This window comes from Vespa velutina, chromosome 15, assembly GCF_912470025.1.
Source record: "Vespa velutina chromosome 15, iVesVel2.1, whole genome shotgun sequence".
NCBI classification, from domain to species: Eukaryota; Metazoa; Arthropoda; class Insecta; order Hymenoptera; family Vespidae; genus Vespa; species Vespa velutina.
The window spans coordinates 4,583,453-4,602,992 of NC_062202.1; the positions used below are offsets into that span (position 1 = coordinate 4,583,453).

At 31.0% G+C, this 19,540-nt stretch overlaps 4 protein-coding genes across 8 annotated transcripts; 2 read left to right on the top strand and 2 right to left on the bottom strand.

Annotated features, from left to right (window-relative positions):
- Positions 1 to 34: 34 nt before the first annotated feature.
- LOC124954270 (arfaptin-2) lies at positions 35 to 2,839 on the bottom strand. Its single transcript, XM_047506922.1, has 6 exons — positions 2,661 to 2,839; positions 2,176 to 2,381; positions 1,872 to 2,039; positions 1,335 to 1,656; positions 1,057 to 1,234; positions 35 to 983 (listed from the first exon to the last, which is right to left on the bottom strand). Exons 2-6 carry the CDS (start codon positions 2,375 to 2,377, stop codon positions 831 to 833), a joined length of 1,023 nt encoding a protein of 340 aa, XP_047362878.1. The 5' UTR covers positions 2,378 to 2,381; positions 2,661 to 2,839; the 3' UTR covers positions 35 to 830.
- Positions 2,840 to 3,379: 540 nt separating this feature from the next.
- LOC124954268 (transcription elongation factor SPT5-like) lies at positions 3,380 to 8,488 on the top strand. The gene is made up of 11 exons (XM_047506917.1): positions 3,380 to 3,906; positions 3,993 to 4,081; positions 4,153 to 4,408; positions 4,496 to 4,728; positions 4,808 to 5,306; positions 5,394 to 5,745; positions 5,816 to 6,402; positions 6,502 to 6,860; positions 6,941 to 7,342; positions 7,434 to 7,609; positions 7,684 to 8,488. The coding sequence occupies exons 1-11, from the start codon at positions 3,737 to 3,739 to the stop codon at positions 7,918 to 7,920; spliced, it is 3,360 nt and encodes a 1,119-aa protein (XP_047362873.1). The 5' UTR covers positions 3,380 to 3,736; the 3' UTR covers positions 7,921 to 8,488.
- LOC124954266 (cell division cycle and apoptosis regulator protein 1-like) lies at positions 8,393 to 17,059 on the bottom strand. Of its 3 annotated transcripts, none has more exons than XM_047506916.1 (15): positions 16,808 to 17,059; positions 16,137 to 16,264; positions 15,799 to 16,070; positions 15,491 to 15,730; positions 15,106 to 15,369; positions 14,786 to 15,011; positions 14,441 to 14,718; positions 13,368 to 13,623; positions 12,361 to 12,426; positions 12,068 to 12,268; positions 11,694 to 11,873; positions 11,247 to 11,597; positions 10,812 to 11,169; positions 10,386 to 10,729; positions 8,393 to 10,309 (listed from the first exon to the last, which is right to left on the bottom strand). In XM_047506916.1, exons 1-15 carry the CDS (start codon positions 16,863 to 16,865, stop codon positions 10,031 to 10,033), a joined length of 3,501 nt encoding a protein of 1,166 aa, XP_047362872.1. In that variant the 5' UTR covers positions 16,866 to 17,059; the 3' UTR covers positions 8,393 to 10,030. The 3 variants fall into 3 exon arrangements, with proteins under 3 accessions (XP_047362872.1, XP_047362870.1, XP_047362871.1); XM_047506914.1 differs by having other exon boundaries at positions 12,050 to 12,268; XM_047506915.1 differs by having other exon boundaries at positions 12,062 to 12,268; positions 16,808 to 17,058.
- A 207-nt stretch (positions 17,060 to 17,266) lies between these two features.
- LOC124954269 (ankyrin repeat domain-containing protein 54) lies at positions 17,267 to 18,902 on the top strand. 3 transcript variants are annotated; one of them, XM_047506918.1, is made up of 4 exons: positions 17,267 to 17,424; positions 17,517 to 17,835; positions 17,941 to 18,209; positions 18,276 to 18,902. In XM_047506918.1, exons 2-4 carry the CDS (start codon positions 17,524 to 17,526, stop codon positions 18,715 to 18,717), a joined length of 1,023 nt encoding a protein of 340 aa, XP_047362874.1. In that variant the 5' UTR covers positions 17,267 to 17,424; positions 17,517 to 17,523; the 3' UTR covers positions 18,718 to 18,902. The 3 variants fall into 3 exon arrangements, with proteins under 3 accessions (XP_047362874.1, XP_047362876.1, XP_047362875.1); XM_047506920.1 differs by having other exon boundaries at positions 17,276 to 17,424; positions 17,537 to 17,835; XM_047506919.1 differs by having other exon boundaries at positions 17,277 to 17,424; positions 17,502 to 17,835.
- The last annotated feature ends 638 nt before the right edge of the window (positions 18,903 to 19,540 follow it).

Sequence of the window (19,540 nt, forward strand, 5' to 3'; positions counted from 1 at the left end):
AAAAATAAAATGTTAACAAGCTATTTAATATTACTTCTAACACATTTTATAAATTTTATATATATTAATTTATCAGAATAATTTTTATATACATGAAAATTTCATTAAGTTGAAGACATACAAAATTAAACATATATTGACTTAAAAAAGTTAAAAGCATTAAATATTTGTCATGATCCTTTAACAGATCTTTTTCTTATTATTTTAAGCACTGCCCAAGCAATTCTATAATTAACCCTATAAACTCCAAAAACGTAATAAAATATTAATTTTAAATTAATATGGAAAAGTTTTGGTTAAATGTATAATTTTTTATTATATTATTATATAATTGTATGTGTAATACATATCAGATAAATAAAAAATATATTAAATAAGTAAATAAGTTAATAATAAAAAAAATTCCTGGAGTTTTTAGGATTATTACTAGTAATACTTAATGCCTTTTTGAAGACAAATATCCAGCAACTTCTTTCATTAAGGAGAATATACGTGATTGTAAATATCAGTTTTGATATCTCCATTAATAAGAAAAATAGGCGGGATACTTATTTTCAAAAAGATAGACACTAAATGTGGTTTTTTTATGACTTAGTACAGAGAAACTATAATCAATACAATTCAGTCTGTCATTTTTACATCATATAATACATTTTCCTGATTTATAAATGATTTAAACTGATAAAGTATTCGGCAGCTCAATATGTACGAGTAACTATCCTGATATTTAGGAATCCTACCTTTACTGTATGTTGTGTTAAAGGAGATTCGTATGGACGAATGCATTCTCTTATATTCTTCATGATTCTTCAAATACACATTATCAAAGACTACTGTTCTAACCATGATGGTAAAGATGAATTTGGAGATTTAACTTTAATATTAAATTGTTTAAGTGTTGCTTCCAATGCAGTTTGATTCCCAGAGAAATAAGCAGATACTGCATTATGAAATAAGAGTAACTGTTTATGCATTACTTTGATCTGAAAGGAAAAAAGATTTATATAATAATGTATAATAAATATATGATTAAATATTTAATAAATTCGTACATACTCTATTTTCATCTAAAAATTTTAATTTAATTGAAACATCAGAACGTAATTTTTCAAAATTTTGTTTGTGTTCTTCATAATTTAACTGTGCTTCTTCTAATCTTGCTGCATTATTTCCATCTGACTTTATAGCCTGTGCTAGTGTTTCAAGATCTGTTCTGTATGCATCATACTCAATCCTGTTACATAATAAAGCACATTAACTATATACAGATACATATTATTTTGCAGTTTTATGTTAATGTAAAAATATTTATTTTAAAATGTCATCTCCCTTACCGTGCTATTTCATACTGACGTACTGTTAGTAAAGTATCTTCAATAGTCTTATTGCAAAGAGTATTTACAGAAGATACAAAGAAATTCAAAGCCCCCAGTAGTGTTTCCCCATTTTTAGTCAAATTTCTTTGTGTTTCTGAATTATACAAAAATTCTTCTTGTAATTCAGGTGATTTTTGTGCTAATTCAGAAAATGCTTCTCCTAAAGCATGTTGAGTTTGTACCACATGATGGAAGTGAGAGGCTAAAGCCCGAGATAATCTTAAGATATTGCAATATTTCCTTTGAGTGTCTCGCAATAATTCAATTTGACTCTCAAGTTCTAGAAATATCCAATCGATAAAATTATATTTTATAATACATTTTAATACATCTTACAGTTTAATATTATTGTAAATAACACATAAATTGTATTATATTAAAATAATTTGTAAATAACTTACATGTAAAAAAGAAATACTTCAAAAGAAATTATTTGTAACAATATTTAAAAATTTGTACAAATTTTATTAATTTAATTAATTGAGAAAAACTTACCAGAATCAACGGTACGCGATGTTTTCCCAAGTTTTTCATACATAAGTTGTTTAGTACATTTATATGTAGAAATACTCCAATTTTTAATACTTTCAATTTTGCTTTGAGCCGTACGCATTGTTTGTGTATCTCCGTTTTGGATAGGTGTATTTGGAGATACATTCACTGCTGTTAAAGTATTAGTTTCAAATTTATTTTTAAATAAAATATTAAGACTATCTTCATGTAATTAATAATCATTTACTATTATACATTTAAATAATTAAATGTTATAAAAATATTGCAATAGATAATATATACATACATGTCTGTGGTACCGAGCTACCTACAGTTAAATTTATGGTAGCTGGTCTCGGTAAATTGTCTCCACTACAATTATTTGGAACATGTGGTGGAGGTGTTCCAGAATGAACAGCACTATCGCTTTCATTCAAAGAAGGGGCATCTTTTAACATTTCATGAATGCTTCTTTCCATTACACTTGATGTTACGGTAATCTGTGACATCTCACTTAAAAAATATATAAATAGTTAATTTATAGAAATATCCATGTCATAATCAAATAATCAATTTTTCACTATGCTTTTAATTCTATCATTCTATACATAAATACTATTCTAAAAGAAACAAAATTTATCGAGTAAAATGATAATCACAAAGAGTTATCTTAAAACATTTTTAACATTTGTTTAAAATTATATTTGATTATTTTGAATTGTAATTTTGAATTAATAATTTATGTTATTTACATGGAAAATTAGTTCACATAATGTATAATGGAATACTTACGAAAATTTTTTTTGTTATTCGTGATTATTTTTAGAATTATAAAAAATTTTTATTTCTTTACTGACTCAATCTACGTACACATTTCCACCATTAAACTATTTCAAGCGATTGGCAACGAATTAAGAGCGAAACATGAACGAAATAAATGTAAATACTGAACCATTCATAGCGGAGACGCCACGAAGTAAAAATGCATCTTGCTAATGGACAACTAGAATAAAAGTACTATATCATTATCAGATTAAAAATTATAGACTATTGTAAATTAAAGGATTATTCATATTTAATATTGAAATATAAAATATTATATTTTGTAATAGTAAGATTATATCAATTATAAAAGTTGGTAAGCCTGCCAGTTATATCGATCCCAATCGATTTGAACTTCCCTCTAGATATGATTTTAGTATAATTTTCTATTTTATTGAACTTAATAAAGAAACGGTTAAAAGACGACTATTATATAAAATTATCTAAAATATTCATATAGATCTTCCTTTATCTATTAATGATATAATCTCATTATGATATAATAGTTTAATTAAAAAGTTTATTTAGTTATTTAGGAAATGAACTTTACCCAGTTATTTTTGTGTCGCATTCACACGGATTTTTGATGGATCACTACTTGGTCCCGCCAATGATGTGCCGCCGCTTATAACAACGCCGCGCAGTTTATACAAGTAAACGTTCACGTTATAAAGGGATTCTTAAGAACATGTGATACGCGTTTTTTTCTTTCTTTTCCCTTATTCTGGCAGTCTTTTGCCACGTGATACGGAAGTGCTTGCAATAAACGGTGTCCGTCAAGTATCCAACAACTTATTCTAGATCGTTTGGTGTAGCTATCATATATATTATTTAATTTTTCAGAGAGTACAGTATTGTTTATCGATAAGATTTTATACATGTTATCAGGCAATTTTTTTCCATTTTTTTTTTTCTCTTGTGGATACCCGGTCCAAAGTTGTTTCCTTTTCTTAAAAATAAAAGAGGTTCTTTTATGCTGCGCACATGAAATACAAACAAGAGATTAACCTAAGGTGAAAATTACGTTTTCTTAATAAAAATAAAACATGTCCGAGTCAGAGGGAAGTAATTTTTCCGATAATGAAAGTGATCGTGGGGGTGGAGGTAGTGAAAGCGATCAAGATGAAAATCGTAGTATTTCATGCAGTAGAAGCCCTTCCAGATCACCCTCGAGAAGTCCCTCTAGGTCTCGATCACGGTCTAGATCAGGATCAGGGTAAACAGTGTTTTACTTCTTTCTTTATGGGAAATTCATATACTTTGTTTTAATTTCTTTTCTATTTATCATGTATGAATATTTAGGTCAGAAGATGAAGATGCAAAAGCTGATGAAGCTGAGGAAGTTAAATCCGGTGACGAAGAAGCAGTGGAACCAGAAGAAGAACCAGAAGGTAAAATATTTTGAATACTTGCAATATATTGTATAGCAAATGAAATTAATAGTAATATTCTATGATTATAGGTGAGGATCTGGATGGCAGTAGCGAGTATGATGAAGAGGAAGAGGAAGAAGACGATGATAGACCTAGGAAGAAAAAAAAGAAAGATAGATTTGGTGGATTTATCATCGATGAAGCTGAAGTAGATGATGAAGTTGAAGATGACGAAGAGTGGGAAGAAGGAGCCCAAGAAATTGGTATTGTAGGGAATGAAGTAGATGAATTAGGACCTACTGCAAGGGAAATTGAAGGAAGACGTAGAGGTACTAATCTATGGGAGTAAGTTTTAATATTTAATATATTAGAAAATGATAATATATATTTTATAAATAATACTCATTCCTCATTAAAACTAATTTATATCAGTTCTCAAAAAGAAGATGAAATAGAAGAATATTTGAGGAAAAAGTATGCAGATGAATCTGCAGCTGCTCGACACTTTGGTGATGGAGGTGAAGAGATGAGCGATGAAATTACACAACAAACTTTACTTCCTGGAGTTAAAGATCCAAATCTTTGGATGATAAAATGCCGTATTGGAGAAGAAAGAGCAACTGTACTTTTATTAATGCGGAAATTTATTACATATCAGTTCTCTGGTATTATATATTCTTCATTTTCTATTTTAATATAATTAACTGTATTTCTTAATGAATTTTGTTCATATTTTTCTTGTAGGAGAACCACTTCAAATCAAGTCAGTTGTTGTACCTGAAGGTGTAAAAGGTTATATTTATATAGAAGCTTACAAACAACCACACATAAAAGCTGCTATTGAAAATGTAGGAAATTTAAGAATGGGTATATGGAAACAGCAGATGGTACCAATTAAAGAAATGACTGATGTATTAAGAGTTGTAAAAGAACAAACAGGATTAAAGGCTAAACAGTGGGTCAGATTGAAAAGAGGAATTTATAAAGATGATATAGCACAGGTAGATTATGTTGACTTAGCACAAAATCAAGTGCACTTAAAGTTACTGCCAAGAATAGATTATACCCGGCCCCGAGGTGCTTTAAGAACGGCACAAAGCGAATCTGAAGCTTTGAAGAGAAAAAAAAAGAGAAGACCACCTGCTAAACCATTCGATCCCGAAGCTATTCGAGCTATCGGAGGAGAAGTTACTAGCGATGGAGATTTTTTAATTTTTGAAGGCAATAGGTATAGTAGAAAGGGGTAAGTACATACATTTTTCTAGTTTTTATTACCTTTAATATTACATTACCTCTTCTTTAAAATAATGATTTTTTTTTTTTTTTTCAGATTCCTTTATAAAAATTTCACTACAAGTGCTATTATAGCAGAAGGTGTAAAGCCAACTCTTTCCGAGTTAGAGAGATTTGAGGAAGCACCGGAAGGCATCGAGATAGATTTAAGTGGAACTCCAACAACAGGAGTACCCGCTGGAAAAGAGGATCAAGGAGTGGTACATTCCTTCAGTAATGGAGATAATGTAGAAGTATGCGAAGGTGAATTGATAAACTTGCAAGGCAAGATCGTTTCGATAGATGGAAACATGATAATGGTCATGCCAAAACACGAAGAGCTAAAGGAGGCTCTAGAATTTCAATCAACAGAATTAAGAAAATACTTTACAATGGGTGATCATGTGAAAGTAAGAAAATCTTTTGTATGATAATCAGTGAAATGTCAGTAAAATATAATCAGTATGTTTCAATTTACAGGTAGTAGCGGGGCGATACGAAGGTGACACAGGTTTAATCGTTAGAGTCGAACAAAACAGAATAGTTTTGTTTTCTGATTTATCGATGCATGAACTGGAAGTTCTTCCAAGAGATTTACAATTATGTTCGGATATGGCAACTGGTGTCGATAGTTTAGGCCAGTTTCAATGGGGTGATTTAGTTCAACTTGATGCTCAAACGGTCGGTGTTATAGTTCGTCTTGAGCGTGAAAATTTTCATATTCTTTCTATGCATGGCAAAGTGATTGAAGCTAGACCACAAGGACTTACGAAGCGTCGAGAGAATAGAAATGCGGTAGCTTTGGACTCTCAACAAAATCCTATACAAAAAAAAGATATTGTCAAAGTAGTTGATGGGCCACACGCAGGAAGAGGTGGTGAAATAAAACATCTTTATAGAAGTTTTGCATTTTTACATTCAAGAATGTTTGTTGATAATGGAGGCATATTCGTTTGTAAAACGAGACATCTACAACTTTCTGGTGGGAACAAATCAGCTATTACATCTATATCTCCAATCTCAGGTTTCATGTCACCAAGAATTGCTTCACCAATGCATCCGAGCGGGTTAGTATCATATTTTCGTTATCTCCTTTCTATCTATTTAATATATTTTCAATACACAATAAATATACAATTTTTTTTTTTTTTTTTTTTTATATATAGAGGAGGTATGGGACGAGGAGGAGGTGGCGGTGGTAGAGGTAGAGGTCGCGGTGGAGGTATAAGGAGAGACAGAGAGTTAATAGGAACGACTATAAAAATAACTGGTGGACCGTATAAAGGAAACGTAGGCATAGTTAAAGATGCTACAGAAACTACTGCGCGTGTAGAACTACATTCGACGTGTCAAACGATATCCGTGGACAGATCTCACATTGCAAACGTTGGAGTACCGACAAAAGACGGTGGTTTCAGCAGTTACAGTCGTACACCAGCGTACACGGCTGGTGGACAAACACCAATGTACGCGAGAGATGGATCCAAAACTCCTATGCATGGATCTCAGACGCCTATGTACGAAAGTGAGTCTCGTTCATAATTACTCTTGAAATTTTTTCAGACATCTAATATCTAGAAATAATTGATTATATTTCTATTACAGATGGATCACGTACTCCTCATTATGGTTCTATGACGCCATCTCATGATGGTTCACGGACACCTGGTCAATCAGGTGCTTGGGATCCTACAGTCACTAATACACCAGCAAGAACAAACGACTTCGATGGTTACAATATGGAAGAAGCCGGTTCACCTGGATATGGACCTGGCTATCCTCCTACTGGTGGTCCTTTCACTCCTCAAACACCTGGTACTATGTATGGATCCGAACAAAGTTTCAGCTCATATCAACCTAGTCCAAGTCCTGCGGGAAGTACGACTGCGAGCCCAAGTCCTGCAGGCTATGTCGCTACACCGTCTCCAAATGGGACTGGATATACTACAAGTCCTCATGGAGCATTTGCTACTCCATCGCCAATGGGTTATAGTCCCATGACACCAGGTAAAATATACAATACATATTTTATTTAATACGTCTTGGATGTCATAAATTTCCTGTTCCATTAAATTATACATTTTTGTGTCCGTTCTAGGAGTCCCTGGAAGTCCGTATAATCCTCAAACTCCTGGTGCAGGTTTAGATACTGGAGTTACGTCGGGAATCATCAATCACACCGAATGGCACACAACAGACATAGAAGTACGTGTTCGGGGTTCTCATCCAGATCCTGCACTCGCAGGACAGCAAGGTGTTATACGAGGAATTTCTGTGAGTATATAAAATATTTTCATTCGTAATATTTAATAAAAGTTGAATTATTCAAATAATTTCTTATCAATCAGGCCGGTATGTGTGCTGTGTTTCTACCTGTGGAAGACAGAGTTGTAAATTTGGTTTGCGATCAATTGGAACCAGTAGTACCTTCAAGAGGTGATCGAGTGAAAGTTATTATAGGCGAAGAGCGAGAAGCCATAGGCACATTACTTTCGATCGACAATCAAGAAGGTGTCGTGAAATTGAATACCGACGAGGTAAAGATGTTGCATTTACGATTCTTGTGTAAAATGAAATCCTCGTAATTCTTTCATTTGTCTCAATACGTTTGTAAATTATATATACTTAAAAATATTTCTTGTTATAAAGATTGAACATATAATTGAATCATTAAAAGTATATTTATAATTTCTGATATTTAATTGTTGGTATATACTGTAGTTTGTAATAATTGACCAGTCGTGTAATATAAGTATATATTCTATACATGTAGATAAATACATGTACTTTTTCAAAAATTAAAAATTATTAATTGTCAGCAGAATTATAATTATATTAATCTTAATGTAAGAACGTAAAAATTATATAATTGATGTAAATATTTCAGGTAGTTTTATCTTTTAAATAGTTAACATTTTAATTGTTATTACTAAAAGCAACTATTTGTGTTTTAATCCAACGCTATAATTTGCTAATAGTACCACTTGGCATCTATAATTCAGTAAAAAGATATAGAAATATATATTATAAGTAGGAGATGATGAATACGTATTTCAATAATATTAATCAATTTACTCTGAATTTGTACATTTGTAAATACGTTTACATTCATAGTTTTAAATATAACATGCTAATAAAACAAATGTTCTTTTATTTGTATGTTTTTAATCTCTGTTCCAACTTTATATCTAAGGTAGATTAATAGTATAAGAAAATTATCGTCCTTCGAGAAAAGTATAATAAATATAGAAAGATAGTATAACATAGGTATAATTATTTACTTATTTAATTTTTTTACTACCATTTATTTAATAGTATACTTACGCGTGAGTAATTTTTATAGATTCCGTATCATTGCTTAAGTATAAGTTTATTTTCTTCGTATGTAATATGATTTCAACTTATGATAATATCTGCTACTTGCATTACAGTTTTTCCAAGTAACACAGGTATGTACAAAATACTACAGTATGTGCTGTAAGTTATGTGCTTTGGGGAAAGAAATATTTCTATGATGTATAATATCGTTCGAAGAGATATTCAATGAGTGAAATACAATATTGCATATATTATATGACACAACTCACATATTATCTGTTTATATTACGATATAGTTATTGTATTTGCGGGACTAACAAAATTTAAGCTACACGAAAAGATTTGTCCATTTAAATGGTAAAAGGTCGTGTCCAAAGATAAAATATTAGTTATTGAATATGTTTCCTGTAATATACTTAGTTTAATTCTCACGTCCACTTACGAATTCAAGATTATTCATGCATACAGCTGATTTATAAAAATTTAGGTGACAGATTTCTTATATACAATCCATATGTTTGACGATGCATAATATTAAAATTATATTTAATAATCGTATATAACCATAATATGTAGTTTCATTGATATTGTAAAAACCGGTTAATCATTTTTATATTTTGTTATATATATACACCACATAATTGATATTTATATATATATATATATATATTTATATATATATATATATATATATTTAATATCATGCTTAGAAAGCAATGTTAATATATTACAGTAACAACAATCAGTAATCACTCTGAAAAGTACATACCAAGAAAGAAATTTTATGGAAAATATATCAGGTTATTTCTCCACTGCATTAGAAAAATATGCTGTGTGTGAGAAAAACAGTATAAAAAAGTAATATTTAACATAAAACATTAAAAGTTTCTATTTCATGTGAAATTTTAGTTAATTTTTACAATTCATCGGTAACTTAATATTTTCGTATTATATATATATAGCTGATAAATTATGAGATTACATGTAAATACACTTTTGCAAATTAATCCTTTGTTACCACTCAGTATTTTATAGTGGATCCAATTTATACTAATATTCCCAAGAATTTATTCCTTAGATATATTATATCGATAGGATTTATTTAAAACAATAACGCATAGGTATGGTATATCGTCTGTTATCATTTTCATCAACAAACATTTGACTCATTATATTAATCTACTAGCATAACGAGTTTTTCTGTTTTCCCACTTGGTGCAAAATGTTATAAAAATTGAATTTTTGTTCACTGACTTTCACATATGAAAAAATTAATATTATAGTTGCTTTCTAACAATGCTGAACACGATCATATTTTATTATGAAAATGTCCCAATGTATTTATTTGTGTATACCACTATGAATATCAACATCTATTTATTTCTTTTCTTTGTCGGTTTCCATTATTTCTTTTTTAATAGAAATTTTGTTGTCACATTTTCTATCTTTATCAGTTTCATCCTTTATTATAACTTTACTATCACCCCATCGTGTATCAGTTTTGCATTTATTTTCTATCTCAGAGCCATTAACTTCCGCTACAATTTTTTCATCTTGTATTTCTACTATTTCCACTTTTTTGCTATCACCCTGCACCATTTTTGAAGCTATATGATACATATTTTTTACTGCAGTTAAATAATTATGGCATTCAGTCTGTAAAGATATTTTAAATATTATTTAATACTATATTTCTATTCGTTTTAACTTATTAAATTTTAAGAGAACTTACCGAAACTTTCTTAAGTTTTTCATCCGTACATCTTAATTTATCTTTGTAAATCTTTAAATCTTCGGACAAACCTTTCAAATTGTTTGCTTGTTTTAATGACTTTTCATTGACAATCCCTAATTCAGTTTGCAATTCTATCATACGGTTTTCTGTATCTAAACGAGCTTTTTCTGATCTTTTCAATTGACCAACTAATTTCTCAACGTCTAATAAAGAACCTTTATATATAACAAATCCTTCTGGTATCGATTCTTCTTCAGTTATTCCTGTAGATTTATCATCTCTTCTAGCTCTTTTAGAAGGTGGCCCACTTGACACGAATACAGGTAATAATTTTTTGTTTCCTAAAAACGATAGAACTTTTCGTTATTTAAAAACTGCGAAATATTCTTAGAAATATTCTTTGATGAAGATTATCAAACTTACCAAGAGCTAACGAACGCAATAATTCTTCTTCGTTCTGAGCCTTTCCATTATCACTTTTATCTACATCCTTCTCATCCTTTCCGTTGTCATCCTTTGCTTTATCCGTTAATTTGCGATAATGCAAAGAATCTCTAGTAACCACTTTCTGTACTAATTTACGAACCTGTGCTCGAGATAGATTCAATCCCAAAGTATAAATAAGCTCTTCTATATCCTTATCAAATATATATCCACAATGTGTTTGATCAAAATATACAAAGGATAAAAGTAAATAAGGATCATATGTGTAAAGTTTTGTTTTTCTTTTTTTCCCGTCTTTGTCTCTATCTTTCTTACCGTCCTTAATTGAATCGTCATCCTACGAAATAATTGTTATTTTATTTTAAGTAAACGTTACAACAACAAATTAATTAACGGATATTTTCTTTAAAATACCTCAGATTCCTCGTAATCATCGTCGTCGTCGTCGTCATTTTTTTCTTTCTCCCGATCCTTGTCATCAGTTTTGTTCTTTGCTTCTTTATCATCTTTTTTATCTTTACTCCCTTCTCTCTTTTTTTCGTCTCTCCTTTCCTCTTTCTTATTACATTTTCGGTCATCTTCACGTCTTCTATCATCTTTTTTCTCGTCCCTCTTATCTTCTTTTTTATCTTTCTTTTTATCCTCGTCTTTTTCCTTAGGTCTTTCTGGCAAATTACATAATGATCGATATATGCGAAAACCAAAATCTCGCATTAACATTTCATTAAATAACTCGGCAAATAAAGACACCTCGAACGAATGTTCCTGTAAAAATGTCAAGAAGAAATTAATCAAATTTGTATATGATTAATGTATGATCGAACAACAGTAAACATAAATAACACAAGAAAAATATAATACCTTCGTGTCCTCTGGTCTATAATCAAGTAAGACACTCAATGACATTACAGTACAATCGAATTTTCCATTTTTCGCTGATCTAGATGGATGCACAATAATGTGAGAAGACTCTGGTAGTGTATACCTTTTTTCAAGTATAATTCGTTCGCGTTCGTATAGTTTTCTTTTATCTTCATCATGCTGTAAATTATATATATATACTAACATCTCAACATACTTCAATGATAATAAAAATGGCTACTTAATCTTTTGTAAATACTTATAACACACACACACACACACATTCAAATATATATATATATTATTATATATATTTATTATATATATGTTGTTATATGTAATATATTTATGTTCACTTTATGTTCAACCTTTACATCTTTATTTTCCTTGAATTTCTTTTCATCATCTTCTTTTGGAGGTGGTGATGTATCTTCATTATCTTCTACATCATCTTGACGTCCTTCCTCTTTAGCCTGTTCCAACTTCATAGCCTTTAGAAGACGTGCAAGCAATTGTGACTTTAGACCTTTAGAGTTTAAATTTCTTGCAACCAATTCTTGACGTAAATCATTCACCTTTGTAAATAAAAAAATACATAAATATGTATATACATATATTAATGAATAAATACTAGATATAGAAATGATTTTATAAAATAATATCATACATTCATAGATTTTGGGTCCAATTGAGAATAATGGGTTGGATCTTTCTTTTCTGTTGCCATATCATCCTGAAAACAGAAAAACTATATTAGCTTACAGAAGTAAAAAAGCTTGATAGGAATCTACAGAACAGAAGCAGCCCCTATAACGAAACGAAACCACTCCCTCTTCATTCTTTCGCCATTCTTCGTTTAATCACTTTCTCACATAGTAATGATACACCTTTCTTCATTCACGATGTCCCTCAAGTATGACTTAAATAACTGCTAGATTCTCATAGTGTCCTGGCTCTGGTGTCTGTGTCGTTGATAGGTTATGGATAATACCAAAAATGTAGTAGTATATAACGATGAGCAAATGAAATGAATGAATAATTTATCAATGACAGAGGTGAAGGTATCAGGGATAGGAATGGCTCAGCTGTGCTCTTCTCCGAGCTAGGCTTGCTTGCGTCTCTTGTTAATGCAATGAAACTGCCAATGGCTAAGGGAGAATTTGCAATACATTACCCATCGATCATTTTTGTACCTGACCTAATAAAAATATTTGATAACATAAAGACTTGAGGAAGACTGCCAGAAACTATGTTACGCTACTATTTCTAAATAAAATTTGATTTCTTATACTTATAGCAAAGTTAAATAATATTTTTTTTATGAATATATTTCACTGCAAATAATGTCAAATATTCCTATTTACATTGAATATCAATGAACTAAACAGAAAAATATTACAACATAAAATTACTAACTTCTCAACACAGTTCCTTTCTATAAAGTATAGAAGTTATCTATGATAAATCTTTTGCTAAATAACGAATGTTTCAATTTCTAAGAAGTAAAAATTAATTGTAAAGGAACGTAGAATCTTGATAAAAGTTGAAAGATAAATTGGATCGATGGACAAGTATCACCTACTGAAAATTCAGTTTAGTAGTAGGAAACAGCTGCATGTATACATAATAAGGTAATAAAAAGGTAAAAGTAATATGGGATGATGTTGGCAGTGCCTTTTGATCAGCGACGGCAGCCTCATCAGTGTCATTGGCAGCATCCGAATCGTCGGGGTTAGAGGCAGCACGCAGCAATTTTCGCTCCAGTTGTTTCTTATAGTTGAGTTGTAGCCCATCCCACTCCAATCTGGTAGGCACACAGCTCCATACATCTGGGAGAAATAGTATCACGGTTTCAACGCGCGAGGGCACCACTCGCCCTGACTTGTGGGTCGTTTCTGCACGTCTGTAGTAGAGTTCCAGGAAGCGGTACCTGTGCCGCAAGGAAAAACAATACCCAAACGTCAACTCAGATTAATGCTGCTTAGCCTTGCCTTATATGCTAAGTGATCGTTCGCTTGTTCGTTAAGCCCACGCACTGCATACAAAGCCACGCACAGCGTACAACGTAGACCATTTTGAGAAAGCACAACTGAGTAGATCACAACAGTAATAGAACAATAGTGATGATTTGTCTGCCGCGACTGCTCGTATATCATCGTTGGGGTGCTTGAAACAGGATCCAGTGCACAGCAATCTTCGTTGGTCGGTCGTGCATAAAATAAATACGTACCTCCTATGTAGAGATTTAGCTACAATCTTAGTTTATCAAGTGAGAAACTCATTAAAATCTATATTTCTTTTTCTTTTTTTGTTTTTTTTTTCGATCACGAATGGTATATTATCCTTGTCGTAGACGCATCTTAACGTTACTCCGTGCTAATTAAATTTTAGCAGCTTCTCACTCAAGAAAACTATGTACAATGTAATTTTGCGAACTATAAAAGTCCGAGGTCATAAAAAGGCAACATGACACTGATTATCAAAAGAAATTTAAATCGAAATTTACTATAATAATGGCTCATAGAAATTCAATAACCGAACATTTCAATAGTGCATTTTAACGGGCAGAAAAATTTGTTAACATCACATTGCTCTTTGATAATGAGAGAGCTTTTAAAAAGAGAGAGAGAGAGAAAGAAAAAAAAAGAAAAAAAAAAAAAAAAAAAAAAAAAAAAAAAAAAAAAGATCTATAACTGTAATTCAAACGTACGTTACATAAAAGAATACCAATATTTACAAAATCGTACCACTGAGTGCAGCTGGACAAATCTATGCCTGTAAGTGCTTTACAGGTTCTGACAGCCGTCCTGATCAAAACAGAAGGATCCTTTTCGGGATTTGGTCCATCCAAGGAAGGACTCCATGGCCCACCAATGGCCATTGTTTCATTTTTACCTCGTAATCCTACTAAAAAATTTATAAGGCGAGTAGGATGTATATAATCACGATCTGGGTCTCTATCTTCTGAGACTCCGCAACATCTTTTATAAATTTCTTCCATGGCAGGCATTGATATAAGCATCACCTGTGGTATAAAATATAATATAAGACAAATGAATCGTTAAATAATTAATTCATATAATTGAACGAACCTTTGCAGAAAAGAGATAATCAGCATCTGAAGGCTCTAGTATTGCAGTATTTTCTATACATGAATCTACATCCTTATGCATAACATGAAAAGAGCAAGGTTTGTTAAGAGTGAATGGCATATGTGGTGGGAAAGCATCAACCCATCTAAAGTTAGTAGAAAAAAAATCACTGGGAATATACATGTTTTGATAACGCCTTCTTATTTCAAGAACATCTGCTTCAGGTCTGAAATAATAAATAGTAAACAATAACATCGTCTAAGATAAATCGTAATTGTGAATACGTGGAGATAAGAAATGATAACATAAAGGTTACTAACAAATCGAGCGCGATTTTTGGTATTTGCACCATGTACCGCGGCACTACTCTGGTACGTCTACGAGGTCTAGGAGATTTACTTCTTCTAGTTCTTGACGGACTACGCTCTTCTTTTTTCTCACGTTCCCTTATTCTTTCCTCTCGACGTCGTTTTCTTTCGATCTCTTCCTCTTCATTCCTACGTTCGCGGGGTGATCTCTCCCTAACTCTCCCAACTTTGTTACGATTACTAGTCGTGTTTGTATTTGTTGTAGTAGTTGTAAACCTTTCAAACACGAAATTATTTTTCGGAATATAAATAAAGTAATTCACAATAAAATATATTCATACTTATTTAAAAATAGATATCATTTTGAATTTGCCTTTATGCTATGGTTAAAATTTACCTATTATTGGCATTTTCTGTAGGAGGAGGCACTGCATTATAAGTTCCCGATGGCCGATTTACTTGTTGTTGTTGTCGATTAGCTTGATTTGTCTGCTGTGTATTAGTATTATTATTATTATTTCCCATGGGTAATACTTGTATTCTAGTTGCGTTCCATTTGAATGGCATAGAAGAATTGTAAGATGCTTCTACAAGTACACGATCTCCTACTATTGGATTAGAACCTTTCACGCAAGCACTGAAACACAAATCATTGAAAATGAATTTGAATGATATCAATACAAATTGATTATTTTCTTCACTCACCTTGTTTGAAAGAATACATCTTCATCGACAAAACCAAAATTATCATGTACTTTAGTAACTATTCCTGTAAAGACTCTTTGTTTCGGCGACGACGAAGGTACATTTTGTTGCACTTGTTGGGGCACACCAGCTACTGATGGTTGAAATGCATTCGTATTTAAAGCTCTTGGCGTTGGATAAGAAACAGTAGCAACTTGTGGATATAATTGTCCAGCTATTCCAGACGGTAGATTAGAACCAAGAGTAGCCATTGAAGCCATCGTTATATTGGGCTATGGTACAAAACATTTATAAATTCAATGTTGTTAATCACCAATAATATAAAATGTTGTATTGACCTGTTGTAAACCCAAGCTTTGTTGATACACTTGCTGTGTTTGTTGCTGATATTGAACCATAGGTTGTCCACCGATAGTACCCATTGCCTGACCTAACATTTGCTGTTGAATATTTTGAATACCTTGTCCTATGAACGCAAATCCAAAGAGATAAAATATAATATGAAATAGTACTTGATATTCGTTATATAATCAAAGTACTAAAATAAATTTTATTTAATAGAACAAATTACGAAGTATATAATTCATTACAAATTCAATATGGATTGATTATTAATAAGATCTTTCATATTATTACAATTGAAATTAATATATTTCTAATTTAATTCATGCAAGAGACATAAAAAAGAAGCTCTTACAATACTATACTATACTATTCATATCACTATAACAAAATAATGGAGCCATCCATTTTGATAGATTTTAATATCATCTCAAATTCAAACTAATTATTTCAAAATATTAATAAAATGTACAATTTTTTAAATAAAATGATGTTCTCTACATATGAGTATAAATGATTATTTCATGACAATATATTGAAAAAGATATTTTAACAAGTTTTCTTAGCTTGTATAAATTTTAACAAAAATTTGGCAACATCGTGCTCTGCATACGAACGACATGCAATTTCCTCTACTTTATTTTATTAATATATAATAATATCTTACCTGTATTACGAACCCAAGGTGGATTCTTTCCACCACCGAATGGTGAAAGATTGCTCATTTCTCTCGAAAGTTTATCACTTTATTTCTATAAATTTCCTATTACTTCGTATCCTCAATTAAGCGTCCTTCACTCGGGCGCCATATTTTTGGATATTACAATCATTGAATATAAATTTTACAAGATTTCAAATCACACTGTATACTTATGTAATCTTTCAAAGATATTATTTCTGTTTGGTTAAAGTTGTGTAAAGTTCTAGGGTCTGTCTATTCATTGATTTCTGAATACACGAATGTTAAGCTTAGTCGATCGTTTAGATATATAAGAACCAATAAAATCGTTCTTTGATATTCAGTTCAAAGAAAGCACCAATGATAAAAAATATGAAGCATAGCCTATACCCATAAAAGAAGATGGCGCCACATTGTTTCAATAGCCATACTGCGTTGCGTGCGCAAGCTTCTACACCATGCTTATTTGATGCGTATTACTATAAGCAACTGTGAGGCTCTCTGTGATCCGTAGGTAACAATACGATCAAGTATAGTACACACCAGCTGATGTGAGAGTCTTTTCGTATCTGTTATTATTTTGGTATAGACATCCAAATACTCAGGTATATATGTATATAGATCGAGTTTGATAAACATCGTGTATCCCTCTTTCTCTCTCTCTTGTGAAACGCAATTCAAGTTGTAAAACATTTAGATGCAATATGACGTCGGTAGATTCTGGTGTTGAGACTGGAAATGATTCAAACGACAGTTTAATTGTTCAACACGAAAATCTTACAAGTGGCCAAATAAGTTGTAATACTTCTACAACCGTTGCTAGTATGAATAGCAGCCAAAATCAAGGACAAGAAAACGGACAGAATACTTCTCGGATAGGATTAAGTCCAACCTGGTCAATGGATTTGAGTTTACCGATTTCTTCATTGTGTACAGGATTTGGGAATTATGACTATGATTTAAGTCAAAATTCGGGTGCCAGTACATCAGGAGAGCTCGTTGTATATCCATCTCAGGTAAGGGTTTCTTTTTTATTATTGAGAACAATGAAGTTAGGTAATGTGAAATGACACCATTATGATTGTTCACTTTGTACTCAATGTGCAACATAACTATTTTAGGGATTTAGGCCTCCTACAAGTAGATGTGTTTCTGCTAAAGAATTAAGGGGTATCAAAGTTATTCCAAGAAAGATGAGATCGCTACATTTTCGTACTGATCAGTATTATTCTGGTTGGAAAGAATTCCGAGAAACTTTTTTGGAACGTAAAATGCGACTTGCAGCTTATACAAATAATATTGAATTAATGAGAAGACTGTTAAATACTGGTGTTTCACCCGATAGTCGCGACGAACAAGGACGCACACCTCTTCATTTAGCCTCTTGCAGGTAAATTATATCTGCTCCTAAATAAGATGATATGTAAAAATGATTTCCGAATATTTTCATTTACAGAGGCTTCGAAGCAATAGTTCATTTGCTTTTGGAACATGGTGCAGATCCTAATAAACGTGATATCATAGGTAATACTCCACTTCACCTAGCAGCAGTCACAAGTAAAATATCAGTAGTGACATTGCTTTTAAAGGCTGGAACAAATGTACACTCTTTGGATAAATATGGTTGTAGTCCATTACGAATAGCACAGAAGAAATTAAGAATGTTGCAAGAATATGGAAAACCTCTTCAAGAAGATATGTTAAAGATTAAAGAAGAAGTACACAATATAATTGGTATGCTAATGGTCTATGTACAAAAACAAAAAGACATGTCTGAACAAGTCGAAACGCTTAGTAGCTTTTGTTCTCGTCTTTCGCTATCTAATACATCTGATCAAGTACAGGATGATGTCAAAGATTTATTGGCTAACATAAATTCTCTTAGTATTACAAATTAACTATTCGTATTAATATACTGTGAATATTACCGATCAAATTATACATAGTATATTAATGCAATAGGAATGCTATACATTTTATAAAAAAAGACAGTTATGAGAATTAATAATAACTATAGTGTTATATTTAATATCTCAAAGAACTCATTAACTTTTTTGTTGTTTATTATAATCGATCATATACACGTATGTTGTAATTTATTTTAATCCTTGTGATCCTACAGTCCTGGTCTAGTCAATTACTAAATTTTGGTTATAAATAACTTATTGCATTTTCAACATTTGTATAAATTTAATTAGTGAATTAAAAATGTAGTACTTATGAAATCTATATACTTAAAAATTTAGTATTCAACGTTAAATATGCTTCCTTCATTGATATAGAAACGAAAAGTAGAGGATTTAAAAATGTCATATCTTTTGTCACTTATAATTTTCAATTACTTTATTTCATTTTGTATTAAAAACTATATTACATTTATTATAATGTTATGAGGTCATAATTATTAATCTTTTAATCAATTTGACAAGACCAGGTACTTAATAAACACAATATATATCATAATTAACATTTTTTTCTAAATAAACATTTTTAATAATCAAAGGTAAAAGATAAATGATCTTTCAGCTATACAATATTATTTATAATATTTTAGAAGAACATTTATAAAATATATGCTTATGAAGAAAAATTTATTATATACATTATACCATTTTTGCTATTGAATATTAGAACTCAAGATTGTAATTTTCATTTTTCAAAGATACATATTTCAATATTTTCTACTTACATGTAAGTGTGTAAATAACTGATGTAATATCT